Below are 11,446 nucleotides of genomic sequence, written 5' to 3'. Positions count from 1 at the left end.
AGCTTTATAAGATGATGATTGGGATAGAAAAGGACAGGTGAGTTGCATCGAGAAGGTAGGTAAGGGGCGTAGAAGCGCCCATTCTCATAGCACAAGAACATGAAGATAATCGATGAAAATGAAAGGCAGCACACTTCAAATTAATGCTCCCATTCGGTACTACCAAAAATGGCTGTCTCAGACTGCATGATTGGCCCCTGGAACTCACTGCCACAGGGTATCATCGAGGCCAAGAGCAGAGCAGGGTTTAAAGACTGGCATTTATGGGTAATGAGGACATCCAGACTTACAAGGGTAAGGTTCAAAAGCAAGCGATATAAACCCCCCTGCTTCAAAACATAAACCAACCTCTGACTGAAGGGGTTGGAAAGAAACTTCCTCCTCTTGATGGGTTATTCTATAATTCCCCACTTCTGGGTTTCTTACACCTGGATCTCAAGCAACTAGCACTGGCTACTGGTGGAGAGAGGATACAGGCCTAGGTGGTCCTCTCCAGAACGGCTGTTCCTATGTTCCTACCACCCATTATGGTTCCCGTTTTTACTTCTGGGGCAATGGCACATTCTAACCAGGGATCTTTGGGAAACAAGGAATCTGAAAGTTAGTTTTCATATTTATTAACAAGAAGCCACCTTCTAATGAAACGATGTCTAACTCCCCACCGAACATACTACAGAGAAGGATTGTCATGTGACCCCTACTTGGCCAGGCACTGGCTTTAGACAGACCCAGTCAGACAGACCCAGTCTCTCGGCCATTTTCAGAGATGCAGAGAAGTTAATGGAATCGCTATGATGCAACGTGATTCTCATCTTCATCATGGGCAGGACAAGATCAGAAATGAGGAAATCCAAAGCTGAACGCAGCAGTCACCTCCATCAGCACTAGTTCAGTTTTGGTGGCTTTCTTGGTATGGATGTATTGTTAGAATGGAGACCAGTGAATTGCGACACTACCAAAGAATCCACTACACGGCAGTGATCGGATGGGTGCCCAAAGCCCTGGTGTGATAAGATGGACTGATTATCCAGCCAGACCACCTTAAGGACATAGCCAGCGATCGATCCTGGCTGGCTCTCGATAGGCAAGGGGGTCACATCCTTTTGGGACTTGCCATGGGGAACTGAGTGAATGTTACTGGTGTCTGTAGCAGGTGAACTCCTGGTTTCCCCTGCTCTGAATCTAAAGCAGAAAATAAATGAGTGTTACTGTCAATAGTAGTCCTGAACCCAACTGCATTTCAGTGTCTCTGTAACATACCAGTTCTTAACACCCACCGCTTGCACTGAGAATGAAGCCAGCCTGGTTACAATGTAATGTCTGTGACAAGGTGATAGAACCCCACCCCGATGCCGGAGAGCCCTGCCCCCGGCAGCCAACAGACCCTCCATGTGCTGACAAGTGAATGCGTCACCATGTAGCACTGGCAAAATGTTTGTGCAGCTGTCATTGGAGTAGTCTTAACACCCCTAATTTTTTTTTTCCAACGCTGGGCTCCCGAAGTCCAGCCTTGTTTCTGTGCTGGGCCTTGAGCTGCTGCCTGCTTGTGAGGTCTCCACCCTGGGCTTTCCACCCCTTTGCCTTTTGCTCAGACACTAGGCTGTGATGGAGCTCCTGCACGTGAAGTGAGATGCCCTCTGTTGGCTAAAGCTAGCTGGCTCTTTGGACATGCCCTCTAGGAGAAGCTTCTCAAACAGAGCTGGTGCCTAGAGGGGTTAAAACATTACTTAACCCCTGGGCTTGTTCCCCAGCTACCACTGAAAGGGAACAAAGTGAGTAACACCCCGTAGGAAAAACCGAGATACATGCAGGAATAATGTACAGCAGGGCTGGGGCTCAGAGGCAGAGACGAGGGATGGTCAGAGGTTAAGGCACTAGCTTAGTACTTGGGAGACCTGGCCTCAATTCCCTGCTTTGCCACAGATTTCCTTAGGCAAGTCACTTAGCTTCTCGGATGCCCCGGTTCCCCTCCACCCCCGGACAGGGGGCCTAACAGCCCTGCTAGGTCTCTCCGGGGTGTTGAGGATAGAGGCGGCAGACTGGAAGGTGATGGGTGCTATATAAATACTTAAGGTAGGTGGATAGCTGCTTTCCACTTCACCTTCTAAATGCCTGCTGGATTCTAAAATAAATGCCCACGGTCAGTTGGTCTGTGTGTGGAGAGTCTTGTGTATGCTGCTGTTGGGGGCCGTGGGGGGGGCAGGAAGCATGTTACGTTCTTCCAGCAGCCAGACCTGTGGATGTTTATCTCCACTGGGACTGAGTTGCACAGTCGTTCTGAGAGAGCCGTGTCCCCAGCACTTGGCATTTCCCTTTTACGTGATGGGTCCATTGTTGCAAAGGGCAGTCGGGATCAGAGTGTGAGGAAGCCCCTGGGGTAGCTTTAGCCTCTTCCAAGCGGTACTATGAAGATCAGGACTGAAGCCTTGAACGTCGCTTGGAACCTTGGAGCAATTTTCTCCCTGAAGCTCTGTGCTGGCCTCCCTCCTGCACCTTCCAAGTAGAGAGTTCATTTGCAGCTGAGTATGTATAATGCTATATAGGTGTGTGCACCTTAGTGGAGCTCCCTGGTGCGGGGAGGAACCACACTCAGTTGGAATAAACCCAGTTTAGAACCGGAGGAGCCTCAGTCATTCACTTTATTCTTTTAACCTAACAAACGTTTAGGGATTGTACAAAACAAATTCCCCATCAGAGGAAGGAGGGTCTTATGGCTAAAGCACCGGATGGGAGTCAGCACTGCTGGGTTCTAGTCCCAGTTCTGCTGTTGACTCACTGTGTGACCTCGGGCAACGCATAGAACCACTCTGTGCCTCCACTTCCCTGTCTGTGAAATGGGGCTCTGAATATTTGGGTACGTCTTCACTACCCGCCGTATCGGCGGGTAGCAATCGATTTATCTGGGATCGATATATCGCGTCTCATAGATTCTAGGACTGGAAGGGACCTCGAGAGGTCATCGAGTCCAGTCCCCTACCCACACGGCAGGACCAAATACTGTCTAGACCATTCCTGATAGACATTTATCTAACCTACTCTTAAATATCTCCAGAGATGGAGATTCCACAACCTCCCTAGGCAATTTATTCCAGTGTTTAACCACCCTGACAGTTAGGAACTTTTTCCTAATGTACAACCTAGAGTGACTAAATGAAGACTCGGCACACCACTTCTGAAAGGTTGCCGACCCCTGGGCTAGCTGTATCAGTGATGTGAGCTGAGTGCCCCACGGCCAGTTTTACCTCTGCTCAGGCCATGTGTGGGGTGGGTGGGGGATATTTGTGCAGCTAAAATATACAGCTGGAACTGTAACAAACTCCTGCTTACAGCCAAGGGTCGCAGCAGCTGCACAGACCTGGCTGTGCCCTGCTGTGCCCTGCTGTGCCCTGGCGAGAGGCCGTTATCGCTCACTGTCCCCTGGGGCAAAAGGAATTTCCCACATTCAGCGCTGGCTTCCCCCACATTGCTACACTAGAGGGCACCAGTGTCACACTGCGAGGCCCATATTCCTCTGGTACAAGAAGGGAAGTCGCCCTCTTCTGATATTTAATCATGGACTTTCCTACACTGCTTCTTCAGCTGTGGCCTCTGGTCTAATCAGATGGGCTTCCCCTTTCCCTGCCAAGACCAGAGGGAAATGCTCTCAGGCCCCAGGAGAGAATACAGGTGAAACTGGCTGACCGCCTCCTGGGAGGGTTATGGGCTAAGGGGCCCACATGAAAAGGAGGTGGTATTAGAGCTAGGGCCAGCGCAACCCATTAGGCGACCTAGGCGGTCTCCTAGGGCGCTGTGATTTGGGGGGCGGCGACCGTGGTGGTATTTCTGCGGCGGGACCTTCCGCCGCCTCTGTGGGGGAGCGGCATTTCGGGGTGGGACCTTCTGCCCCCTAGGGTGGCGGAAAAGCTGGCAGCGTTCCTGATTAGAGCAGTGTTGCGTGGCGGGACTCACCCCTGTGGCGCCTTCTGCTGGTGTCAGGGGAATTAGCTCTTTTTCCAGCTCCAGAGCGCCCTCTGCAGGCCAGTGTCCCACTTCCCGCTGAGTCCCGAGTCCCTCCTGGACCCCAGTGCCCCTTTCAGGCTGGGGTGCCCCCTGCAGTACCCCATAGTCTCACTGGGTCTCCCCTCCCCAGGGAACCCCCAATCCCCTATCCCCACCTCGCCTCAGTCTTTGGTTACTGCCAGTCACCATCTAGCCCCCGCTCACTGGGGCGGACTGCCACTCATCGTTGGCAAGGGGGGTTTGGACCTGCTGCCTTGGCCTACCCCTGGGCTGCCCTCTTCAACCCCAGTACCCTTCTGGGCCTTTAACAAGGCCTGCAGCCTGGGGGAGTTTCCAGGCCGGAGCTCCCCAGCTCTTCTGGCCTTCCCCAGCCCTGCTCCACTCCAGGTACCGTGTGAGCTCCTAAGCAGCCAGGCCCTTCCCTCTCTACAGGCAGAGAGACTCTCTCGTCTAGCCTCTGACTCACAGCCCTTTTATAAGGGCTAGCTGAGGTCTGTTCCGGGCGTGGCCATAGTTGTGCCTGCTTCCCCAGCCACAGCCCTCTCCAGGCCTGGTTTTAACCCCTCCGGGCAAGAGCAGGGTGACCACCCCGCTACAAGCAGGAATCCTCAGTCAGTAAGCAATCAGAATGGGACTCTCAAACCCCTATGTGACTCCAGAGTGCAAGTCCCACTGACTTTCTGTTCTAGCCCAGCAGCATCCCTGACGTGTGTGAAATAAGGCCAGACACAGCCGTCCCCAGCTTGCCGTAAATCTAGGGTTGCTCTCACAATTCTAGTGACTGTGCCGTCGTATTTGGTATCTTGCTTAAAGCCTCAGCTCCTGGAGTCATGTGTTTTCTGAGGATCTCGGCTTTTGTTTTTTTTAAAAAAGTTGCTCAACCCTGTGGTTGCAGAGGAAGAATCTTGAAGACATGGTCTGAGTGTAACCTACGGGCTCAGAAACTGGAGGGCAAATAAATAAATAAACCCACACTATCGTGGCTTTTCTAATCTCATGATTTTTAAGCCCAAGCCCATGATTGGGGTGGTGGTGAAGAGGGGGCTGACTCATGACCTGAATGCAGAGGGTTGGCAATATTATAGCTGTCTAGGGTGGAGCTTCTCTGTCCTGAGCGCTGGCCTCGTGTGGCTGCTTCTGTCTCCCCGTCTCTTGGCATGGCAGGTCTCCAGTGTTTCCTGGGGAGAAGAGTCTCTCTTCCTGCGCTTGGTCCCAGACTCTCTGGGACTCCGCACGGATCTGGGAAGGGCGATCCAGGTGATTTTGCAGTTTGGCTCTAGCCCTCTGGCACAAGGTAGAGCAGCCCCCCAGACCCAAGGGGCTGTTCTGACAGCTGAGAGTAAGGCTGCTCCGGCCATGCCTTCTCCCCAGAAGTGCCCCCTCTGCTGGGGGCTGGGAAAGGGACGGGTTAGCTCCCTGGAGCTCTCCCTTGCCCAGGGGGAATCCTGAGAGGGTCTGAGCTCAGGGTTGCCAGCTGCTTTGTGCCACCTGAGAAGTAGGCCCCTAGCCCAGTCGTGGCTCTCACTTCCCTTTGCGGTCTTCACTTTCTGCCCTGGTCTCTCTGAACTCCCCTGAGGCAGCTGGCGTTGTTTGTTAACCCAGCAAGCCCTCCTGCAACCCATCCGCCCCCCAGCAAGGAGTTGTCCCAGCCCCCCGGGGCTGCTCTCTCTTGCCGCAGAGGTACAAGTTTGTTATTGGAGACGTCTTTCATTTGAACTGCGAGTGACATCTAGTAGGTGAATTATGAGCCTATAAAACCTGGGAAGTTCTCTCTATAGCTTGTCTTCATCTTCTACTCCAGGTCCCTGACAGAGACTGGAAGACTTCACTAGCATCCTTCTGGCTGGGAAGGCCTTAACGGGATTCCCCTTTGCAGCATACTGCCATGGGCAAGGTTGGTGCCAAAGACATTTAGGGATAAAAATTCGAAGTGAAGTTGTAACTAGAGGAGCATGCCGCAGAGACAGAGTCAGAAAATGGTGGATGTTGTGTTAAAATAGCTATAAATATTGGAGCAGTCCCTGGTCAATATGGACTGCATCCCTGCTAGGGCTGGCTGAAAATTTCCCATCAGAACTGGTTTTTGACAGAAGTTTTTCACAAAGAGTGTTTGCCTTCCATGGAAAACTTCAATTTTCTGTCAAAAACTGAGTGCCCGAAAACTGAAATATTTCAACTGAAAACCAAAACGTTTCTGTTTGGATTTGCTGCCATAGTGCCTTATGGGAGTTGTAGTTCAATTGCCTCATGTCCCCCCTTCTCTTCTATGGACCAGGCTCCCAAGCTGGACTCCATCTCCCAGGATGCACCCCCATCTCTCCTCAGGGAGAACCCTAGTCTGTCATGGGAATGAGTACATGACACACCAGGATTCCCAGACGGCATTTTGGCAACATATCCAAATGGAAATTTTGGGGGGTTGACCAAAGTATTCCACTTTTTGAATTTTTGCCAAAAAAAAACCACACATTTTCAATGGCTTTGCCTATTAAACCTAGTGAGACCCATGACCCACCTGTCCCCAGCAAGCCGGTGTCCCAAACCACTGGGGCTGTTCTCACTTGCTCCACATACAAGTCAGTCATTGGAGACTTAAATTTATAAGAAAATGATTATTTCTTCCATTTTCATCCAATTTCCGCAGGAATATATTTTTTTCCAACCAGCTTTAGTAGCTCTGTACTTGTAACAGTAACGCTGTTACTGATGAGCCCAGCTTCAAATGCACAACAGACTGGCAGGCTTCAAGAGCAGCCACTAGGGTCATTGCTTGTTTTTATTACTCCAGCAGGAGGGCTCCAGTCATTTGCATGCAGCAAAGTCCAACACCGGGAATCGGCTTTGGCCAGAGCAGGCAGTGGCGCGGGTGGGGTGGATGCCCCATTGTAAAGCAGTTTTATGGAAGCCTCTGGTTGGGTACAAAAGAGCAATAAACTCCCCACACAGTCATTAAAAAAGCAAAAGCACATTGGTTCTAGGTTTAGTCCATCCAGGTTGTGGACTTGTCTGTGTGAGAGAGAGAGAGAGAACTCAGCTGCAGCATCTACCTTTGCGGCAAGATCTCTTCACTGACCAGTTAGTGGTGGCTGATGTCCCGCAATACAGTCTCCAGCATCCAGGAATTCACAGCCCCTTTGCTATTACTTCCTTTCCCTACACTCCCTGTTTCACCATGTCTGTTTCTTTACTGCCCTGCTCTGTAATTCCTCCTCTCCAATTTCTAGTTCCTTCGTTTCTGCAGTTTCCTTCCATCTCCTTCCCCTGTTGTTCACCTGTCCTCTTTAAATCAGAGATGGGCTTGAGCAGCAGGGTTAGGATTTGGGTTTCAACCTCCTCAAAACTCAGGTTGTTTGGGTACATCTGATTTGTTCGTAATGGGTTGGTGTTGGGGTGTGCAGGTCGGTGTGTGCACGAACCTGCATACACCACTGCCCTCTACTGAATGGAATCAGAACTGCTCCGATGTATGTCATTAGCCCCGTACTGCTAACAGATCCTCTCATTTAGCTTGACTGGTAGGGGCCAGCGCCAGGGCAGTTATAGAATCTCTCTCCATGGTGAAGTGACCGGGACGGGAGAATCATCGCATGAGTTCAAAAGGAAATGTAACAAACCAGGGTGTTTATAGCTTCCTGGGGCGGGGAGGAGGGGGACAGGCATATAGGCTCTGATTCTCCTTGTTTTGCCCCTCGTGGTGTGTGTGAAGTAACTGCACGCCAGTTTGCCCCCTGGTGTGAGTGGGTGGGGAGGTCTGGTTTGGTAGCGATGTGCACCTTCTCTGCACTCACCGTGCGCAGGTGTAAATAAAGACACCAGGTGCAATGGAGGGGGAATCAACGCCCCAAGCATTGTCTGCCTCTAGCCTCCTAGGGAACAGCAGTTCCCTGTGCTGTGAGAGGGGCTGTTCTGTTACCCCTCAGTCTTGCCCAGGTCCTGTTCACCTACTCGACAAACTCTGCATAAGCTGCTTGGAAGGCTCATTGTCGCGCTGTTTGCGGCCGCGTGTGTGAAGGCACTGAGGAGTGTGTCTCTTCCCTTGCTAAATCCCCCATCAGAAGCGCAGACCTGCCTGGGGTAACTGGGGCAGGCCAGTTCCAGCAAGTGAATCTGCTTCTGGGGGATGAGCTGTGCCCCTTTGGGAGCACAGTCCAGCTGCCTGGCCCGGTTATTTTGTCATCTGAGAACTCCCGGTGGAGGAGCTGGGATCCGGCTGGCGGCGGATGGTGCAGTACCAGAGGCAGATGAAGAACCCTGCAGGTGGAAAGCACATTGTAAGCCTTCGGTCACTAGGGTTGCTCCATGGTGCCCATGTCAATAAGTGAGTAACATAGCAGCAGGGCCCTCTGACTTCTGACCTCACAGAAACCTCCATGTCCTTTCCCCTCCCCACTCCTGGCTTCAGAGGCAGGGGCAGCAGCAGCAGAAGTGCACTGACCAGGTGGTGGCTGAGAACCGTGCTACTTATAACAGCAATGACCAGGAGCTAGCAGAAACCTCGAGGGGACTCTGCTGCTCCTAAATCAGAGGTAATAGAACCCTGGAGCTAATCCAGCCCTGCGCCTCCTTCTGCAGAATCCCCCTTGACGGGGCTTTGCTTCAGGTCTTAAGCTACTTCTGGTTCCATCCCATTCATCCCACTGCCTGAGCACTGGGCCCTGCAGCCTCACTGACCCAGGAGGGAGTTGATGATAGTGAAGAGGATGAGCTGAGGAATCAAGAAGACACCGAAACCGAGGAAGGCCAGTGCCCAGGTCGTTCCTAGCAGGCACGTCAGTCCCAGCACTGTCACCAGATCCTTCTTCACTCGTTCTTTCTGACTGTTCATGTTGGATCTCAGTTTCCTCAGCATCCTCATGACGGTGACTAAGATGACCATGTTGAAGAGTATGGTGATACCAGCGTAGCCCACGTTGAGGATGTAATGAACATCCTGGGCCTTGTCTGTGATCCAACACCTATGGGAGAAGAGGAGGAGACTCTCGTATGCTAATGACGATGATGCCACACTGTGGGGATTGGCCCCGTGGCTGGGGAGGGATGTCTTGCTTTGGGAATGGCACCATGCCATGAGAATTACACCATTCCAGCAGGGCCCCGGGGATCCAGGCCTTGTGGTCAGAGCCCAGATAGGGTAGCAGACATCCGTGCAAGGCTGCTGGGGAGCCAGCTACTTTGTGTGCCAGCAAACGGGATTCCCGATGAGGAGGACAGAAGGGACATCTGTCTCGGACGGGGTGGAAAGGCTCTTTGGGCTGCTTAGTGTTGCTGGTGAGTTCAGGCTCTAATTTGTCTTAGTAAATGCCTGCACGCCTTGGAAAGGGGGGACCACAGCAGTGCATGGGAAGGCTGTTGTGTTGGGGGAAGCCTATCGCGCCATAGCTGAGATGGGATTTCAGCGCCAATGCAAAGGGAGCAGCACCATCTGTGGGGAAATGGCACCGTGGTTCTGGGCTGGAACCAGGCTTTGGAGACCTGCCCTGTTCTTTGGGAAGGGCAACATACTTGCAAAATTGCACTGCCTCTGGGGAGTCGGAGCATGTCTTGGGCAGAGGACAGCACCATACTCCGAGTAGAGGACAGCACCATCCACCAGAAATGGTCTAGTGATGTGTGAATGGCACTGTAGTTTTCAAGCCATCCCACAATCCTAGGACAGGCCGAAAGAGGACAATGCTGGGTAAATGGCGCAATTGTTCTAAACCAGCATCAGGCACCCGGGAAAGTCGCCATGTTTTGGAGAGTTGGACTTAGGCTATGTACACGCGACAGCGTACGTCGGTATAAGTTACTGAGGGGTGTGACTAAGCCACCCCTGAGTGATGTAACTTATAATGACCTAAATACGGGTGTGGACAGTGCTATGTTGGCAGAAGAGCTTCTGCACCTCCGTAAGCTCTGTAGCCTAGCCAGAGCTTTAATCTTCATTGCCCATGGATCTGATTAGAGCGCTCCATGGATGGCACATTGCTTGGAGGTAGGATACAAGGCTTAGGAGAATAGAACCACATTTTTTATCCTGCATTCTGCAGAAGATAGGACCACGTGGAAAAGACCCAGGAGGGACTGGGGAGCACAGAAGCTTTTAATGATTAGGAGACCTACTGTACCACTGGGAACCCAGCCTCAACCAACGTGATTGTGTGTGGACCAGCAAACCCATGTCTAACACTTACATAGTTGCATTGTCGTAGCCCGTGTCGGTCTCAATTATGTGCAGCCCGTATGTCTCTTCCTTGAAGATGAGAATGCTAACCACAGCTAAGGCTGGCAGTCCTGTGGGGGCGGGAGATACACACCAACTAAGCTATGATTGAACATGATGGGAATACATAAGAAGGACCTAAGTAATTGGAGGATAGGAAACTGGGTAGCATTCAAAGGAGTTGGTCCTTGGACATAGGTAGGAAGAGAAGTATATTGGAGGAAGGAAAAATCCAGTAAGGCAGATGGGAGAAGTGGTGATGGAATATGGGGCCATTTTAGAGAGCAGAAACACAAAGGCAGGTCGTGGCTGTGTGAGCAAGATGCAGTTATGTCCCTCAAAAAAGTTTCTGCTGTCCCAGCACACTCCAGGTAAACCAGGCTGGCTTATATTAGATGTTGGTAGGGCACTGTAGATTCCCTCCCCCACACCTCTGTCTCGCAATGGGAAATGTAGACATGAGAGGTGGGCCCCATCAAAACCCCTGAGCATTTGGAGAAGGATTGGAAACCAAATCTGGATATAAACTCTGCAACCAGCCCTTACTTCTTTACTATGCAACAAGCTAATGCATTGCAAACAGACAATTACTATCTAATTCTAGAGCCGAGGTCCTCTGGCTCTCAGAATACAGCTAAAGGAGCACTTTGATCAGCAGTGGACAGCCTCCCTCCCACAGGCCAATGCCTGGCTCTGACCGCCCCACAGATCTTGAGTGATTGAAATGTGGCGACATCTCTCACTGGAATCTGGTGACACTGCAGAGAGTGCAGCGGAAGGGCTGTGGTTTTGGCAGGAGGGACGGAGCTCCTCGTGGGTTGTGAGGGAGGCATCTGTCTGGGTAGAGAACCTGCTCTTACCCCAGCCAACGGCGCACAGTTTGAGGACATATCTCCTGATGTACACGTTGTAGACTTTGATCAAGAGCAGGTAGAGATGGAAGCCCTCGATGGCCATCCAGGTCAAGCAGCAGAGCAGGGAGTATTGGAGGAAGGCGGCAGTGCCTCTGCAGAGCCACGTGGAGTGAACCGATGCCAGGGGCCCACTGAGCAGGAAGAAGACATTCAGCAAGAAGAGGGCACCCAGCAGGTTCATGTGGATTTTGGCTGTATAATCTCTGCTCTTTTTCCTAAAATGAACACCGCAAATAGAACTCAGTTCCTTCTGACTGCCCTCGAAAGGGGGAACGGGAGGGGGTGCAAAGCAGGCAACGCAATCCACTCCTGCCCCCCACCCCAGCCCCTC

At 51.9% G+C, this 11,446-nt stretch overlaps 1 protein-coding gene across 1 annotated transcript in view; it reads right to left on the bottom strand.

Annotated features, from left to right (window-relative positions):
• Window positions 1–6,568: 6,568 nt before the first annotated feature.
• The window catches only part of ADGRG5 (adhesion G protein-coupled receptor G5), a 29,815-nt gene continuing 24,937 nt past the window's right edge, over window positions 6,569–11,446 (bottom strand). Inside the window, exons 10-13 of the mRNA XM_034788919.1 lie at window positions 11,062–11,330; window positions 10,173–10,272; window positions 8,671–8,954; window positions 6,569–8,250 (exon numbers count right to left, since the gene is read on the bottom strand). Of these exons, the coding sequence (XP_034644810.1) occupies window positions 8,165–8,250; window positions 8,671–8,954; window positions 10,173–10,272; window positions 11,062–11,330 (739 nt within the window). The 3' untranslated portion in view covers window positions 6,569–8,164. The remainder of the gene's footprint in view (window positions 8,251–8,670; window positions 8,955–10,172; window positions 10,273–11,061; window positions 11,331–11,446) is intronic.

Source organism: Trachemys scripta, chromosome 13, assembly GCF_013100865.1.
Source record: "Trachemys scripta elegans isolate TJP31775 chromosome 13, CAS_Tse_1.0, whole genome shotgun sequence".
NCBI classification, from domain to species: domain Eukaryota; kingdom Metazoa; phylum Chordata; order Testudines; family Emydidae; genus Trachemys; species Trachemys scripta.
Note: the sequence above shows the minus strand (reverse complement) of the source record. Positions and strands in the feature narration are given on the sequence as shown.